The 19,402-nt window shown below is 30.5% G+C and overlaps 2 protein-coding genes and 1 long non-coding RNA gene across 16 annotated transcripts; 1 reads left to right on the top strand and 2 right to left on the bottom strand.

Moving 5' to 3' along the window:
- Positions 1-2,640: 2,640 nt before the first annotated feature.
- LOC114189607 (uncharacterized) lies at positions 2,641-4,080 on the bottom strand. The gene has a single exon (XM_028078219.2). The coding sequence runs from the start codon at positions 3,886-3,888 to the stop codon at positions 2,878-2,880; it is 1,011 nt and encodes a 336-aa protein (XP_027934020.1). The 5' UTR covers positions 3,889-4,080; the 3' UTR covers positions 2,641-2,877.
- A 4,924-nt stretch (positions 4,081-9,004) lies between these two features.
- On the top strand, positions 9,005-13,379 carry LOC114191657 (transcription factor MYB3R-2-like). 13 transcript variants are annotated; one of them, XM_028080965.2, is made up of 7 exons: positions 9,006-9,851; positions 10,259-10,425; positions 10,662-10,896; positions 11,258-11,419; positions 12,479-12,530; positions 12,867-12,995; positions 13,194-13,379. In XM_028080965.2, the coding sequence occupies exons 3-7, from the start codon at positions 10,890-10,892 to the stop codon at positions 13,300-13,302; spliced, it is 459 nt and encodes a 152-aa protein (XP_027936766.1). In that variant the 5' UTR covers positions 9,006-9,851; positions 10,259-10,425; positions 10,662-10,889; the 3' UTR covers positions 13,303-13,379. The 13 variants fall into 13 exon arrangements, 9 of the variants coding, with proteins under 9 accessions (XP_085531537.1, XP_027936766.1, XP_027936768.1 ...); XM_085675411.1 differs by lacking the exons at positions 10,259-10,425; positions 10,662-10,896 and adding an exon at positions 11,964-12,042 and having other exon boundaries at positions 9,005-9,851; XM_028080967.2 differs by lacking the exon at positions 10,259-10,425.
- Positions 13,380-15,059: 1,680 nt separating this feature from the next.
- LOC114190732 (uncharacterized) lies at positions 15,060-18,329 on the bottom strand. 2 transcript variants are annotated; one of them, XR_003605845.2, is made up of 6 exons: positions 18,115-18,329; positions 17,705-17,756; positions 17,490-17,624; positions 17,128-17,238; positions 16,153-16,240; positions 15,060-15,588 (listed from the first exon to the last, which is right to left on the bottom strand). It is a non-coding gene; the product is annotated as an uncharacterized LOC114190732 (long non-coding RNA). The 2 variants fall into 2 exon arrangements; XR_003605844.2 differs by lacking the exon at positions 16,153-16,240 and having other exon boundaries at positions 15,063-15,588; positions 18,115-18,327.
- Between the last annotated feature and the right edge of the window lie 1,073 nt (positions 18,330-19,402).

Genomic DNA, 19,402 nt, shown 5'->3' with positions numbered 1-19,402 from the left:
ACCCAAATGAAAATTTAGAAATCTAGCCCAAAGTTGTAGAATTCAAAGCTAGCTTAATTAAAATTAGCATTTAATCACCAATTTTACTCTTTTAATAATTTTTAGTTAAAATTTGATCATATTTTTTAACGTAATAATTTTTTTAAAATGTTAGTTTAATTGTATATAAATACAATATATTTATTTAAATTTATTAAAATAGCTTGATAATTTTTACAGTAATTCTAAAACTATAATTTATCTATAAATACAAGAGAAAGTAAAAATTATAAATACGACAATAATTATAAAAAACCTTCATAATGTATTTTTGTTTGGATAACCTTTACTATAAAATGTTTAACAATTTTTTTTAAAATATTTATAACTTATTTTAAAATATATTTAATAATTTTATGATAAAATTATGAAAATCGTAAAAATCAGTAATTGAGTACTGATTTTATATTAAATTAAAATGATACACAAATTTTTATATGATGAACAAAAATATATAGTCAGAAACAGCTAATTTAGTGATGCTGGGTGAAGAGTTTATACATAAGATAAGCATGATGATAAATTAGGTTTGATTATCTACGAAAGAAAGGAAATTCTAAGTTCAAAAGAAAAGAATTGAATTTTCTGTTTATAATTTGTTAAATATATATTAAATATTAATTTAATATCTTATATTTCAAATAAAATGTTATTACTCTAACGTTATGGTCTATTATTAGTAAAATATTATTTTATATTAAGTTTACATATATTTGTGTCATTTATTAATATACAAATAATGGGATTTCTATTTTTGTTTTAAAGATAATAAACAGTCTAACGCTATTATGATAAAATTCATTACATATTGATATGTTACATTAAATTAAAAAAGAAATCATGCAGTATGAATTTATAAATGTATAAATATAATATATTATCGTAACTAATCATTATAGTAATAATTTTAACTAATTATGCAATTACATAAAATAAATAAAGATCTTATTTATTTTTATTAAGAATTAGACAACTTATTTTACATAGGCCTGTGTTGTCGCGTTGGGTCAAGGTCGGTTAATGTCTTCCCTCTTGAAGAGAAGTGGGAAATGATACCAATATAATTTGAATTCATTGTAATTACATAGTTCTATTTCCTCCATTATAAGTCTCGTACACCTTAATTTACTTTTTATTAATCTCTTATTTTTAGAAATATCCTCTGTTGGCATATAATTGAGGTAACAAATCTCTATTTATGAACAAATAATGTAATAAACCTATATATACTTACATCTTCTGTAAAACACAATCTTCAGATACATGTCTATAAATATGTTCTATGAATATATGAATATATCATGTAAAGAAAGATTTTGGATTCTCTCCTTATATTTTGTGTTGTTTTATTATTGTATTTTTATAATATACTGATTATCACCAAATTCAACGTTCTAAAATAATTTTCAACGTTCTAGAATATATTAAAAAATATTTAAAATATCAGTTAATGTATTTGTAATGCCTAACCAAAAACAGCACAAAATAAAAATAATAGAAAATTTGAACTAGTAAAGAGAATATATATATATATATATATATATATATATATATATATATATATATATATATATAACTGTAATAAAATATCTGTGATTAATAGAAAATATTTAAAATATCAGTTAATGTATTTGTAATGCCTAACCAAAAACAGCACAAAATAAAAATAATAGAAAATTTGAACTAGTAAAGAGAATATATATATATATATATATATATATATATATATATATATATATATATATATATATATATATATATATATATATAACTGTAATAAAATATCTGTGATTAAAGGTTTAAGTTTATTCGAATTGCAGCTTATTCATTTCCCTCTCTTTGTAATACTCAATTGTCAATTATTGGGCAATTTCTTCCGACAAATCTGCATCTCCTGTAAGCAATAGCTGGCAATAATAGTGCAAAATTCAATTTTCAAATTAAAAAACTGACAGTAACACCAAATTGAATTCAATTCAATTCAATTCCCTCCCAAACCAAAAAGCTCTAAACAACAAAACTATAACTCAACATTTTCAACAAATGTGACGTTGACACGTTGAGGATCAACATCTGAAAGTTCAAGATTCAATTCCCAAACCAAAAATCTCAATGCAGCATGAACAAACCCAAATACCTGACAGAGCATTAATGAAATGCTTAAAATTGAAAATTCAATTCCTGCTAAAACCAAAATCAACAAGCAACAAGAAGAATTTCAATCTCTATCTGACATTGAGCAAAAACAGCTGAAAGTTGTAAACAACATACCAAAAACCCAGTTCGAACTCCCTGAAAAAAAAAGCACAATCTGAAGTGTCTTTCCCATTGATTCAATTGTTCAAGAACCACTGCCCCCAATCTGTCTCACACATATGTCTCTTGCACTGTACTCATATTGAAATGTTGAACTCACTAACACGAATGAATTCAAATCACAACAATGCAAACAATTAACCAAAATGAATGAATTCTCTTCACATTCAAAACTTGATTACCCAATTCACACCAAACCAAACGTTCATAGTCTGATCTAAAATCTACGGCTAACATTTAAATTTCATATGTATATATGTGAAAGAAATGAATGACACCAATTCATAATCTAACTCTGCTTAACTTCATGGTACTCCATTCATAGCTTCAAAATTGAACACAATAGCCTTGACGAACCAACCTATACATCATAACATACATAACAATAAAGAAGAAAATTGCGCAGCTTCAAAACTGAATCTATAATTTTGAAAGAGAAAAACAGAATTCTACCCATCCCAAAAAAAAGTTATAGACAATACACCATAAAAGAAGAATATTTTTAATTCAACGGATTCAAATTCAAGCACCAGAAGGAGCACCTCCCATCAATGCCTTCTTCAATTCCTCACTCGCTTCGACCTCCGTCGATTTCCCCGAAAAACCGCCATAATCCGAAGATGTTTTCTTGTCGTTCTTTTTAGGGTTTTTCCACTTATTAAACTCTGAACCTCCGCTTCGGACACCAACAATTTCTCGCCGGAGATCTTCCACGGCGTTCCTCAGCAATCCGTTCTCCGCCTGGAGGACCTCCATCTGCCGTTTCACAGCGAAGCACGCCTCCGCCACGTCGGCACTCGCGGGAGCCCGAGTGGCGGCGTCCGCCCTGCCCTTCTTCGCCTCGCCGCACTCCATCATGTGCTCCACGCCGATCTTATCCATCACGAGAAACGGAATCCGCTGGAACGCGCCGTCTCCCTTGAACTCCGTCGGAACTCTAACCCCCCAGCGGAACTTCACGGCGGCGCGACCCCGCACGGGGAGCGTTGTCCGGGCGGACACCTCAACGCCGGAGAACATTCCCGCGACGGCGCCCGCGGCGCGGGAGTTCGTGTCCAGAACAGGAATCTTGGCTCCGGCGAACGACGGCGTTTCGACTTGAACGGTCTCGTCGACGATGACGACGTCGTTTTGCGCGTTGCAAAAGGGTTTTCCGTCGAAGATGGAGGTCTGGGTCTTCTTGAATGTGAAGTCGCCGAAGCGGGGTTTGAAGTGGAGCATGAAGAGCGGGGAACCGGTTCGGGCGGGAAGGTTGAACTCGCAGCTCATGAGCATGGAGCTCTTGAGAGGGGAACCGAAGGGTCCGGTTCCCGTTTTCACTATGAGCGAAAAAGGGTTCTTGGAATCGTTAGGTCGATACGCCACTTTAAGCGAAGGACCTGATTCGAAGAAGGTAGAAAGGTTCAGAGTGAGTTCTTTCGTTTCGCCGGCGACGATGCCGGATTGGAAGGGCATACCCAGAACACTCAGCGGCACCTTCGCCCTAAACAGCGGCTTCTGCTGTTCATCGCGGAACTTTAGAGAGGCTTTCATCCTTGGTTCGGACTTGGAACCCTAGTTTTGAATTGGGGGTCACTGGGGTTTCTTGATGATAATCTTATAGAGTAAATTTTTGAAGAGATGGCAAGAAAATTTTGATACTTTGCTCTGATTCTGCTACGACACTGTTGTTTGTTGTTGTAAATTTGATTTCATAGGCTGCAGTGCACAGAGAGTGTCTGTAGGGGATAATTGGGCCTTTGGATTTTTATAATCAACGGATAATAGTGTGTTTGGTTGATAGAGTGTAATGATTACATGTAAGAAAACTTTTGAGAGTATTTTGAATACTAAAATCATACATCAACATAAATAATTGAATTTGAAATTTTTTACCATGGGCAAATTTGTTTAAAATATTTACCAAATTTCGGTAGATACACACAAATTAGGTGGATGTAATCTAGAGTGTGAAATATACTAGTCAGACAATACTAGTTTGTAACCGTGCGTCAAGTCCGGTTTTTTTTTCTTATCGTGCGTGTCTTGTGATTTAGATTATATATATATATATATATATATATATATATATATATATATTAGTTTCTCTAATTACGAAATATTTTGGTTATGTTATTCTCTTATAACTAGTTAGAGATGTCGATGGAAAGAGAGAAAAGACGAGTATCGTTATTTTATACTCATCGTTATAGAACAAATTTATTATTATTTTTATATTCAAATTCAACGAATATCAAATTTTTGTTTCATTCTCACTGAGTAACGAATATATATTTTCTAAAGAAAATAGAATATAATGGAAAAAATTGTTCTATTTATTAAAAGAAAAGTTGGCTTTACATAAACCTTAGAGTAACTAACACGTCAAAAATAAAGGAAGCATTACTAGTGACGAACCCATTAATTCAAATGACTAAAAAGCAGGTATCAACCATGTTTTTTTTTGTTGTTAAATTGGATTAAACCGTGTTTGGAGATATTTAGGTGGATTTATGTAACGCATACATGTCATTTATATTTGAAATGCAATGCAACATCGTGTAATACATACCTGTCATTTGCCTTTTTTGGATCAAACCCTAAATCAGTGGTGTTGGCACCTCCGCCATGGATTGACACAACTGAGGCAGTTCAGATGCTTCTAATTCAAACAAGTTGGGGAAGTTCAAAATGATGAATCCAAATCGGATGAGAGCAGCTTGGGTTGAAAAGAGAAAGATTGAAATATAGAAGGAAAAAAAGGGAGACACAAAAAGGAATGGATGTGATGCCAGCTGGCTTCCTAACTTTAGTAGAGTCTAGAAATCTGGTAGCATATGAGAATCCATAAAAGAGTTTGAGAGGGAAAAAAACTATAGAAGTGAAATGTTGAAACAAAATGTGAGATGACAATCAAGATACAACCTTTATGTAACCAAAAGAATGGCAAGTTATATTTTATGTTATCAATTTCATTTTCTAAAAATTATTAGTTTGATTTCATTTGAAATTGTCAACCAAAACCAATTTTCTATCAAATTTTCCTTTCGACACCTTACTATTCTATCGGTGTTCAATCCCCATTTTCCTTAAATAAGAAAACCCTAATATGATAACACAGTCAAATTTTAATTTATGTTCATTACAAAAAAACACTGTTGGAAGACTTGTTGTAATAATTTAATTATTAAAAAAATAATCCATATCACTATTTTTCACTTTGCCTAGTCATTGTTAATTCGTACATAACCCTATTTAGTCATTGTGCCATTAACCTCTTTTAATCCAATTTAACAGAAAGGACATGATTGATACATTTTTTGAAAATAGAAACCTAATTGAGACTTAAAAAAAAAACTAAATTGATTCTTTCTTATAAAATTGGGACCAAAGACATAATTTGACCTAAAGAATTAAATAACTCACTGAAAAGGAAATTTGAGATGACTGATCTTGGATACATAGATATTTTCTTGGTGTGGAAGTCAGATAGACATCACACCTCTTTATTTGTCAAAGGAAGTATACAAACGAAGTAATGGAAAGTTTTGGTTTACATAATTGATCATTTATAGAAAAAAAATCAATTGTTCTAAGGTGCAAGCTCATAAATGACGTTGGAGGAGTGAAGGTTGATGCTATCACGTATAAGCAAATGGTGGGAAGTCTTATGTACTTGACTGTCACTAGACTAGGTCTAATGTATGTTTTGAGTTTGGTGGCTTGTTTCGTGGAAGCTTCAACAACTATGCATCAACAAATAGTGAACATGTTATGTGTTATTTAAGAGGAACCACTAAACTAGGGCTCTTTTACAAAAGAACATGAGGTGACAATTTTGTAACTTTTTGTGATAATGACCATGCCAAGAGACCTTCAAAACCAAAAGAGTACGCTAGACTATGTTTTTAAGATGTCAAATGAGTTTGTTGCTTTTATTTATATAAATTAGTATGTGGTATCATTGTCCACCATTGAGACTGGATTCATTTCAACAATAACTTATGTTGCTCAAAACATTTGGATGATAGGTATATTTGAGAATTTGGGGATTAAGATAAGGTGTATTATTTTTTGTGATAATAGTTCAACAAACAAACGTTTAAAGAATCTTATTATACACGATAAGAGTAAACATATTCATGTTAGATGTAATCTTCTTTGGGGAGTTAACAAATCAAGGGGAAGTTGAATTACTACACTGTTGAACTCATGATCAACTAGCTGATATCATAACCAAAGCCTTAAAGTTGGAAGTGTTCTTGAAATTGGGAAGAAGACTTAGAATGTGCAATTTTGGAGAAGTAAATTTATTGTATTTATTTGAATAAAAGTTCAATTTAAGGGAGGGTTTGTTGGAAGAGTGTCATTGTGGCTAGTTCAACTTTAAAGTCAATTGTTTGATTTTTTTTAAGTAAACCTATTTTCCAGGAAAAGGATTTGTTCGTATGTAGAAATAATCACGAACCTTATTTTGCGTTATTTTTTTTATGTAGTGGATATATACAACTATTGAATAAAATAAGCTTTTACAACAACCATTAGTATATACGTTTTTAACACATTACATTACGAGGAAATAATAATTTACCTGTCGATTATTATCTAGGGATATGAATTTGTAGGTAAATTAAACATTAATACAGATATAACCTATTAGATATAATCCGTAGGTAAACTAAATATTACATACAAATATTTACCTACCAATTTTTTATCCATAGATAATTCAAAATTATATACTAATATTTACCTACTAATTTTAATTTATAGATAAAGTTAACCTTTAATGAATATTCCCTCTCCTTAAAACTAAAAATTTCATTTGCCCTTCCACAAATCCTCATAAAAATTCAATAATCTTAGTTACTAACTATGAGGTTTCACAAAGCATGAACCCTCACTCACTCCCTCTCATTTCCATAATCATATATACCTAAACCTGCTCACCGGTATGCCATTGTTGAGGAATTGCGCCTATTGTTGTTGATCCGACCACCGTTAAACCCTTATGCCAACGCATGGTTGAACCCCAACATAGCCAAATCCTTTTGTTCTCTTACATCGGTAAAAACACTATGGCCAAATCCTCACCCCCCAAGGGTATTATCCATAAACCCTAACTCAAATTTCACAAAAAAAATCTATAGTTTTTGTTCTTCATGAATCTTCTTTTGGCTCACGAATATAATCTTGAACTATAAATTTCATGAACTAGAGCCATCTTGTTTTTTTGCTCAATGATGCTCGTCTGGCAAATGTAAGTTTTGTGTAATGCCTTGAATGCATATCTCTGCTATTATATTTGGTATAATAATGGTCAAGTTGAAAACCCACTCAACTCTTAAATAGCAAAACATTATGGATTTTTGTTTGGGGATAAAGAGGTCAAGTTGATTACAAAAAAGGAACATAACTGTTGATTGGATTAATACATTGGAACTTGGGGTTTAAGAGGATACAACTTGGTTAGAAATTGAACACAATTGGGTTAGTGAGGTACTTTGGAGGGGACTTTGCTTCTTTATCTAGTTATATGGAAGATCTTTTAGACTTATATATTGTGAATGAATATGGTGATTGATGTGTTTTGGCTGCTTTTGGTGATATAATCTTTATAGTTCTTTCATGATGCTGGTGTGAGTTTATCACTCATAAAGTTTGTGTTCTTTAATATTCTGTTTCATATCTATTTTAGATGTGTCATGTACGACTTATTATCGAATCGAGCTTATGAATAATTTCCTTCATATATTTTGTCATGCTTAAATAAATTAAATTATTGCTAATTTGTTAGTATGAACTTACATGCATGGAAAGTTAAAAATATTATCATAAAAAGAAAAGAATTACATTTGTCATAAAACTTAGAAAACTTCTACAAAATTGTGTTATGAACTTAAAAATATAAGTTAAAAAATTTAAATCCTAAATTTTAAAATATTCACATCAAACAAATATTGACATGAATACTTGTATAGAAAAATTAATAATATAAATTTATTTGTATTTGTATTTTTCTTTTAACAAGTTTTAAAAGTGATTATTTATTTGTATCCAATGATCTATTTTTACAATTAAACACTAAATATGATTATAGATTTATTATTAAAAAACCTAGACTTTTTCTATTTGTGAAAAATTATTAAAAAGTTTTACTACATTTTACCAGTAATATCAATTAATCTGTAGATGAGATGCAAAACGGAAGTAAGCTCATAATCATAATCAATTTCCTACGTAAAAACATATTAAAACTACCATACATTTTACTATTTAAGAGTAAACAAAAAATAAATCTAACCTATTAAATTATATCACTACAAAAAAGAAATTATTCAGTGGAGGTTTATTTGTGGAGGTTATAAAAACCTTCCACAAATTAATATTATTTAAGATGGTTTTCTTGAATTGTCCAAATGCTAAAATTAGTGGGATTTTTTAATTTTTGGAAGAGGTCTGTAACCTCCGCAAATCACTTTATACTTTTCATTTTCCTTTTATCTTTTTTTCAGCTTTTCCCTCCACCACTACAAAAATTTCGCTTGTTATTAGCCATTATTTATTAGCGGTTATAATTAACCGTTACAAATATTTTCATTTTTGACAATCTTTCTTCACCGCTACAAACTTTTATATCATTTTAACTCTAAATTATTTCATATGTTTTTGTTTTGTTTACAAATTATGTTTTTCATTTCCTAACGCTTTTTAATCTTCTTTCTCCGTCAGATGTTCATCGCAACAACTCAAATTTGCTTACGATATGCGATTATTTTCTCATCACAAGTTCATTGTTTTTCTCCGTATATTTTTTTCATAGTTTAAGTGAAATTTTCTCTGTTCCTGAAACCTAAATCTCCAATCAGAGTGAAGAAACAATATTTGAGTAGGCACAAAGTGACTAATTTATTTGAATCATGTAGATGCCTTGATGAGTTGAGGTTGTACTAAAGAATTAATATACTTAAGTTGAAATTTCATAGGCTTTAGATTGTTACCATCCCACAAGAGTTCTTTCTCCAAGTCTTTTATCTATAGGTCTCATTCCTATTATTAGCTGTAGTAGAACCGCCCCAAAGGAATACACATATGTTTTAACTGACACTTTGCCAAATTCTGCATATTTTGGTGTCATCTCGACCCACTATAGTTTTAAGATATTGGAACCAACCACCTGGGGTTAAAAAGAGATTGAGCATTTTATATATCTCCTTTATTTTACTTTTCTTCATTTGGCAAAGGGATGATTATGCTCTTTCTATTTTTGTTAATATTTGGTATTAAGTAAGCTTCCGTTGCCATTGAATCAATTTGACAGATTCCTGTTACATCTACTCATAGTTAGGATAATTTCTTTCAATGGTTTGAAGGGAATCAGTTTTTCACATCTAGTAAATTTTGTATTAGCATATTTTAGTATGAAATGTTGTTTCATGCAGGTTAACAATGCAGGAATTGGTGGAGTTGTAATTAAAGACAGTGATTTAATCAGTATAGTAATCCTGAATCGTGGGGTAAGACTCTACTCGTGTCGTGAAATCTAATTAATAGATATGGAAAGTTGTCTAAAAGGGGCCTAAAGTTTGCAACTTTTCATGACCATTTGAAATTCTAGATCCCATCCCATGTCAACTATTGAAATAGTAAAAGCAGAGCTTATAAAGGCTTGTGAAATTCTCATATCATGAACTTGCATTTGTTGTTAAGCCCAACACAGTTAAGGAATTATGAAAGCATTTTCACAATAGTTAAGTTTTTTGGAATTGGCTCTTCTTTTGGAATGTTATTGAGTGGGCTATTTTTCTTGTTATTATCAAAACGTTCAATAGATCTTTTGGATGTATGAAGAACTTGAGTAGTTATGTGTTATTAGAAGATTTGTAAACAGAAATTGAATTACCATGTTTTTAAGTGGTACCAGATGAGCAAGGAACAAAGACAGTGACTCAAACATACGAGTTAGCTAAAGAATGCTTGCAAATAAATTACTATGGCACTAAAATAACTGTAGAATCACTCATGCCCCTCCTCCAATTATCTGATTCACCAACAATTGTGAATCTATCGTCCTTTCTTGGGCAGTTAGAGGTAGGCACCAATTTCTTGTGCCAATAAATTATTTTCCTATTTTTTTTGGATAAACTCCATCTAATTGTGCCAATAAGTTCCTCTCTTCTGAATACTTAATTAATAGCCAATCCATATGTTATGCAATCTAACCTTGAGTTTATTCAAAACTTTCCTATAACAGATATTAGTTTATTATTGCATCTAGTTTCCTTTAATTTTCTTAAGGTCTTGTTGTTTAATCACGTCAAATTTAGAGTTTCCCTAAGGAATCGTGGGCAAGAGGAGTGTTGAGTGATGCTGATAACCTAACAGAAGAGAAAGTGGATGAAATAGTGAAGATGTTTCTAAGTGATTTCAAAGAAGGTTCATTAGAGAGTAAAGGGTGGCCTAGGTATCTAGGTGCCTATATTGTGTCAAAAACAGCTCTTTGCTAAACAACCTGGTGGGACACATCTGGCATTCCTCAGTTCTTGTTCCATATCATGGATGGTTGGTCCCTAGCATCTCTTTTCTTGTTCATTTGCCCTTCTATTGAAAGTTCTTTAAGATTTTATAGCATGCCCATTTCCACTACAAGAAAATTGTTGATTATAACTTCTTCTAATAGTTGCCTAACAACCGAAGTTGGTTTTAGAGTTGTTAATCGAAATTAAAAAAGTGAAGATGTTTCTGACACATGTTTTGGGCTTGGTGAAACAATTTTAGTGCTGACAGCTTTAGATTATCAAACTGAAATTAGTGACAGTATTAAAACATCTAAAATTAACGAAGTTAGTTGAACACTGATAGCAGAAAGTATTAAAAAAGTTAAGTTTAAGGATCTAAGTTCAAGGTTGTTTAAAAATTACAGGGTTGGGGGACATAAGTTATTGTGGAGGTTGCAACATCAGGTTAGGAAATATGTACTCGGCTTTTCCAGCTGGTGACTGGGCATGTATGGAAGGGAACAACTTTTGGTGGCTTCAAGAGTCAATCACAAGTTCCTTGGCTTGTAGAAAAGTACATGAAGAAGGTAATGCTTTTGAACCAGTGTTTGCATTAAGCTTAAATGTAAATATGAAAGTGAAAATGCATGATTAGTTTTATGGACTAAATCATTTTGCAGGAAATCAAGGTTGGTGAGTATGTAACTCATCAATAATGACAACAACTGATATTGTTTGCAAATCTCTTTTCTTATAATTTGCTTTTCAGGCTCATATTGCATTCCATCTTGTTGATCCATTACTTTAATTCAATTATTTTTTTTTTGGGAAAGAAGTAACATTTGTTTGGAGAGTGATAATTTTAAAGTGTTTATTTTGGTTTGGTTGGACTCAATATTGTCATGTTCTAACAACATGTTGATTTTTGTAGATGTGGTAAGAACATTATATATTTATCATTGTCTATGAATTTGTATAAATATTTAGATATATATCTTACATTTCTCACACTTGAGATAATCGGGCTCTAGAAATGAGAGAAAGCTAGATCATGTGCTTTTGAGTCCTAGACGTCTTCATACCATATAGTGTGCATATATGTACTTAGATTCAACTTCTTCAATTTCCTAGGTGGTTTGTTGTGTTTCTGCGATGAGAAGGTTTTCTACAACTAATGAGGGATGTGTTGCTGAAGCTAGAATGATGACTCGTGAGTATACCCCATTATGTTCATGCATTTTCAATGTAATAAATTGCACAATGACCCAATAAATGTAGTTTTGCAGAGCACCTTTCTATAGTTTTCCATTTGCAGAGCATACTCATCGAAACATAAAAAAACTAGAATATACCTTAAAAAGGGTTAAGGATGAACTTATTAGCTTAAGTCAGAATTAAAGCAGGGAAACTAAAGTCCTTAAATCTCTATTTCCATCTTTCCTTAATGTTTGAATGCATTATTTTTTGTGAAGGAGAATTGATATATGGGTGAACCAATGGAATTATTTTGTGTGATGTGACCATAATCGTCATATATTCAAGATCTTTTGTATTGAGTTCTTTCTGAAAGCATTATGCTCATTTCATGAAACTGATTTATCAAATGTGGAATGCAATTGATGGAAAAACGTTCAATGTCTTCACAGATGGAAAAAAGTTCTTAATCCTGAACTTGTTAAAGGACATTGGACAAAGGAGGTTAAAACATAATTCTTTCCTTTTCAATTTTTGTTACTTTCTAACAATTCTATTCATAATTAACTTCTCTTTTTAGAATATTATAAGATTTGGCAACTCGTAGCTTTGTATATGGGCTACTAAACAATTAAGTTGTACTAGCTTTGTTATTTTTGCTTTTCATTTTTCCTGGTATTATTATATACTTTGTTGCTTACTAAATCCTTCATGAACACCAAATACATACACATTGGCTTTGGTATATATATATATATATATATATATATATATATATATATATATATATATATATATATATATGTTCATTATCATGAAATTAATTTCAAACATTTACAGATGGTGCAATCATCTTAGTCCAGACATAAAGAAGGATCCCTGGATTTTGGAGGAGGAATTAGCTCTTATTAAAGCTCATTGTATACATGGCAACAAATGGGCTGAAATAGCCAAGGTTCTATGTGGAAGGTATATTTTCCAATTAATTCTTTAGCTGTCATAAAGGAAATTAGAGTCATAATTAACATGTAACAAATTTCATCGAGTGTTGTTTTTATTTTATTATTATGCTAGTTGTGGAGTTCTGATTTTAGTATATGCATGTTGATTTCATGATTTGAGGTTGACGTCTTTCTTGCAGCTAATATTTATCTTTTATAATTTTAGCAAACCGGTGATGCAAATGAGCCTGAGTCTTCTATGGGTACAAGAGGATCATCTGGTGGTAGCAACATTTAGGGTGTTGATGATGTTTTTTAGGATGAAACTATTTTAGTGTATTATGAACTTTGAGTAAGTATGGATTAAGTTGTAATTGTTTTTATGTTAATATGTTGATTTTGAGAATCAAAAGTTCTAATGATATATATTTGAGCAGTATTTGATTAAAATTTACAAAAATTATTGTTGATGTAAAAATATAAGTATCTCAAATGATGACATACATTGTCAAGTATAGTAGGAAATTCTAATTACAAACAAAATATTGTTTTTTTATGAGATTTGAATAATGCAAGAAAAATACAATTATAAATCCACAAATTAAATAATACAAACGAAACAGGTTAAATTTTTTTTACAGTATAATCCTCAAATTGAGGAGGGTATTAACGCCCACAAAAAAATGAAAAATAGGAATTTTGGAATCAAATAGGTTTATGAAAATAAAGGAGGTTTTAAACCTCCACAAAATAATAGTCATGAATAGGAGAGGTTATAACCCTCCATTAAAAAACTTCCACAATATAAATCTGGTACCAAGGGTTATAGAAAACCTCCACAAAAAACTTGTGGGGAACCTAACTGTGGAGATTTGAAAAACCCCTGCAAATTATTTTGTGGAGGGTAAAAACCCCGCTAAACAAAATTAAAACCTCCGCAATTTAATTTTTTTTTGTAGTGTATGTCGTTACAATAATAAAATCTAATTATTTATTTTATTTGATATTTCTGTACATAAACAAACCCAATTACTAGTAGTAAAACAAATTTTCTTTTTAGAAAATTTAGGGTCTTAGAACATTTAAAAAATAATATTATAAAAATGATTTATTATTATACAATTTTTAACTTTTAAATATTATTATTGTCTTGTCTAATTAGAAATTTTTATTTCATTAAATATCTATTTTTCAATTTTTCTGTGAAAGTTGTTTTTTTATCCTTTTTTACAAACAATGATAAATTTATCAAGATCATTATACTAAAATTACTTGAATTTCAATTTTTTTATTGTGAACTATAAATAAATAAAACATTGTAATAAAGTATAAACAAGAATACTTTTATAAAAAATAATGATAATAATATTGAATAATTACAACATTATATATATATATATATATATATATATATATATATATATATATATATATATATATATATATATATATATATATATATATAAACAGAAGCACTTACGTGTATTTATTTTTCTTTCTCACGACACTACAAAAATAATGATTTTTAGGTGGGGTTATTTTTGGCGTTTCTGGGGGTTTTAACCCCCACTAATGATTTTACCAGGGGTTTGAAATTTCCCTGGAACAACCAGCGTAGCTAACAAATTACTGGGGGTTTCTAGCAACCCCTGGAACTCGCGCAATTTATTGGGGGTTTAGAAAACCCCTGGTACTACCAGAGGTTTAGAACCCCAACTAACTCCCTGCGGTTTTGAATCCCAAGCACTGTTGGAGGTTTTAAAAACCCCCATGAATTCCTGGGGTTTTAAAACCCCCGGTAATACCAGAGTTTTGAATGCCAACCAGCATTATTGTATCACAGTCTCTTTAATTAATTTTACTGTAATGCTAAAATTGTACTGACTTTCAATCTATACATAGTTTTTAATTTTCCTTTTTCCCTCTCATCTTCTCTCTTTCTCTTTATTCTTGTATTTATTTTGAAAGGTGCATATTCTTGTATTTTGAAAGGTGTTGTAACTTCAAATATCTTTGTTGTGTGGCAAATGAATCAACCTAATCAAGATCACAATTATAACAGTTCTATTACCTTATTTTTTTCATTCAAGTGGGACGAGACAAGTATTGAATTAACAATCATAGTGCTCTTTTTCCTTAAAGGAGAGAAGAATAATATAAATGTTGGAAAGGTATGGAAACAAAGTTTAGTATCACCCCATTTTTTGTTCCTGAATGTTATTGCAAACAATTAACTATTTAAATAGGTTGATTCTTAGGATTGGTTTTTTCTTATTCTCCCTTGCTATTCTTTATGTTATTTATTTACATTTAGAGAGATCCTATACCCTCACAACACAACTTCAGGACCTTAATTGCTTAAAGATTACAAAAACTAAAATTATTTACAATCTTGATAGTTCAAAAAACATTTAATATCCATGTGAGTGATATGCAAAGAGTCCTCTTTTCTTGACATTGATGTAAACAGTTGAACCTGATGTGCTCACTGAGAGACCAATAATTTCAGCCTCGACTGGTTCACCTGGTCTTGGACCAAAGAAAACTTCTGCTTCTGGCTCAACAACTACAATCCTTCCATATTTAATCACCAATATTCTGTTATCAGCTATCAAATATACCTGCATTTACCATGCAAAAATCAACAATCAATCACCACCACCCAACCACAAACAAAAGCTTTACATAAAATAATATGTAGTATTTACCTTCTCTTCAAGGGTATAAAATACAGATAAGAATTGAAAATCCTCAACTTCAACAAACCAGGAAGAAACTATATATATATATATATATATATATATATATATATATATATATATATATATATATATATATATATATATGTGTGTGTGTGTGTGTGTGTGTGTGTGTGTGTGTGTGTGTGTGTGTGTAAACATAGTGAGATAATTAACTTGAAATGTTCCATTTTCCAATTTCTTTTTCGGGTACTATGTTCACATGAAGCATAAAACTTCTATACATTATATTTATCCATTCCTCCATGTAATCAATTCCATTTCTCGTATGTTGAATACTAACTAGACCAAAATAAATAAATAAAAACATGTAGACCAAAACAATATTGATCACCAACATAATCAAAATTCCAATCCCTTTTAACTGAAAGTTATTGAAGGTATGAAATATCTACAAATACATGATCTGAACATTATGAAACTAACCCATCTGAAGCAGAAAGTATGGAATGGAGATTTGGTATGGAATCTGCACTTTCAATTTTTATAATCACGTGTATATCAACATTATGACCTATAGAAAAAGGTTTACAATAATTTAGTTGATAATGAGAATGGTGGGGCCCATACATAATCACTGTCATGAGAACTCATGTATTATTAAATATTGAATAAGTCTAATAATAATGGTCATGTTGGCAGTTATGGATAGAAGCTAGGAGAAATAACGTAGTATTATTATCTATTAGATCATGTGGTAGTATTACAGAATAACTTGTCCTACATTAGTTGTTTCATATTAAAATTAGAAATTGCCTCTCTAACAGTTGTTTTGAAATATAATTTAATGCTGAAACAAAACTCACATACAATACATTCACTTTCTACATATAGTACTCTCTGTCCACAACAACAAATAAAAACACCTTATGACTCATTAGGACCTAACTCAAACCAGCTTTTAAGGCACATAGACACCCTATAATATTTCACTCAACTTTCTCATTAGTTAGCATCCTGTGTCAGTATACTAATGATACTAAGTACTCAAACACATCGGGTACAAAAACACTTACATACTCTACCAAGCAACACATACGATCCAATATGATACTTAGAAATCCCATAATACCCAAGTCTCTATCAACTACGAAAGCTTTATAAACTTTAAGTCATATATGTAGTAGAAAAGGGACTAAACACTACCCTATGCAACAATTAAGACAACTCCCAGAAGAGCTACAACTAAGGTGGGATAAGGGTGACCACAGTTCAGGTGGGTGACAGTAGTGAAAGGGGGTTTCCGACAATGGTTATGACTACACTAATATCTAATAATACATGGTTGTCACATTAGAGAAGCAATAAACACCGAGAAAGAAGAAACTTCCACACAGATGCACAAAGCCACACAACTAGATACAAAAGCATAAAAAGGAAATTAGACATCTAAAATATTACTTCTGAGATACTCTTTTAACTCGTGCACCACTCTAGCATCATTGACAAATGAGACAACATAGAAGTCTACTTGATTGTCCACCCCAAACTTGATATCTTCCCAGTCCTTGTCTGTTAAGTTGAAACATAAGGCAACAAAGTGTAAAATTGTCAAGTGCATTTGTATTCTAAAAGTAACCAGCTACAAGTGAATCACTGAATCTTATTACCCATGCGTAGTGTCAACAATAAATAGAACAGAACTATACCAGTTGATACATCAGCAAGCTTGGTGCTTGTCCAAATCAGAACGTATTGATATGTACAATTACAGAGCACAAAGGAAAACCTTAAGGTGGGTAACTGCATAGGTAGATGATAACCTTATTTGGGGGAATGATATAAGAAACCCGATGTGACACATGATGCTTTTCTGGACGTTTACCATCCTGTAGACCAGCAAATGATAGTTTACCATATGATATTGATCCCACCAACACAGATCCTTGTAGAGAGTTCTGTCAAAGTACAATTACAAAAGTTACTAAATTTTAACAATACTCCAATGGAGATACACAAAGCAAGGAGGACAATGTACCTTGGGAAGTTTGTCTTTTGGTGGAGGACCAAGATAAAATCCTTCCTTTATACTATCAATAAGCAAACATCAGTACCACAGCACAATTTAACATTTAAACCTTAAGGAACAAGGTAGGGACTATAAACCAGTAACATACTCCGATTGCGGTAGCTATGGTAGTGTCAAAGCTACTACTTGATGGTGGAAAAATAATCAGTGAGATAGGGCATGAGTAAGAGAGATGAAATTGAAAGAGGAAAACGAAATCGAAAGCAGCAATACAAGAAAACGAAATCAAAAGCAATGATGCAGGGAACAAAATCGAAATTGAAATAAGACGAAATAGAAAATAGGAGATGAAATCGAACGAGAAAGAGCAATAAAAAGCAAGGAGATGAAATTGAAAGCAAGATAACGATCTTCATTACCTTAAACTTCAAGCAAAAATGGTGAAGCTACGGTGGAGGCACGGTGAGGCTTAGTGGAGACATAGTGGAGGCATGCACGAGAAGGGTTTATTTTCTTACTACTAGGGTAAAACAAAGAGAAGGAGAGGAGGAAAGGGTAACAGGTCAAGTAATTAAAAATTTTGAAAAAGGAGAAAAAAAAATAAAGAGGCATTCCTTGGGTTTCTTAAAAAAACCCCAGATAGTTAAATGGGGCTTTTAAAACCTCCACAATGTGTATATTTTATTGGAGGTTATAATAACCCCAAATAATAAACCCCACCTAAAAATCATTATTTTTGTAGTGCGATAAAACTTTAAATATTAATTTTTATTACAATCATTAAAGTAAAATATTATTAATTTAAAAAATGTGTTTACAAAATAAATAACTTTCTAATTTATCACATGTAAATTTTATCAGGTAACTAATTAGGTTTAGAAAAATATTTCAGAATTTAATAAATGAAAAAGATGGTATTCGATTAAAAAGTAAGATTGATAAAAGATATACTAAAATAGTAAAGAAATAGTTATACAAATAAATTTTCTTTATTAATACTAACGTAGACACATGTCATCGCTGTACGTATTTTTTAAATATGAATAGAATATATCAATAGAAAATAATAGTATAATATTATTAAGTTAATATATAAATAAATTTAAATTTTTTAAAAATAAAATAAAATAAATAAAAAAATTAATTATTAATGAATAAAAAAAATAAACAATTTTATAAAAAATAAATAAAAATAACTATTAATTTTAAAACATTTAATAAATAATTATATTATAAAAAGTATAATTAATATTATTAAATAGACACAATAAAAATAATTCTTAACTCATCCACAACCGTCATGAAAAACTTGTTCATTTAAAAGTTGTTTAAAATTAAAGCAATTTAGTGTCTATTTAATAATTTTGTTATAATCCATGACAATAATAAAGGGCTTTAACCGGTGTTCTGATTTTTTATTCTAAAATTATAATAAATAATTTTTTGTTTTAATTTTAAAAATAAATAAAAATAAAAATATGATTTCCACAATACTGTAAGGTTAAAAAATATGTTTTGAAAGCAATTAATCATTAAAACAAAAAATAGTATTAAATTATAGCTTGATTAAATAGATATTATGATTTATGATTGATGATTGAAAAACAAATTAGACCAGACAGCTGAGTTAATATAATATTAAAACATGATTTAATTTAAATATAGAAAAAAATATTTTAGTTGTTATGTAAATGATCTGGATTCCTG

Source organism: Vigna unguiculata, chromosome 7 (assembly GCF_037176805.1).
Source record: "Vigna unguiculata cultivar grain cowpea cultivar isolate G323 ecotype 2 chromosome 7, ASM3717680v1, whole genome shotgun sequence".
NCBI classification, from domain to species: domain Eukaryota; kingdom Viridiplantae; phylum Streptophyta; class Magnoliopsida; order Fabales; family Fabaceae; genus Vigna; species Vigna unguiculata.
The sequence above is the reverse complement of the archived record's forward strand: the minus strand, read 5'-3'. Positions and strand labels throughout refer to the sequence as shown.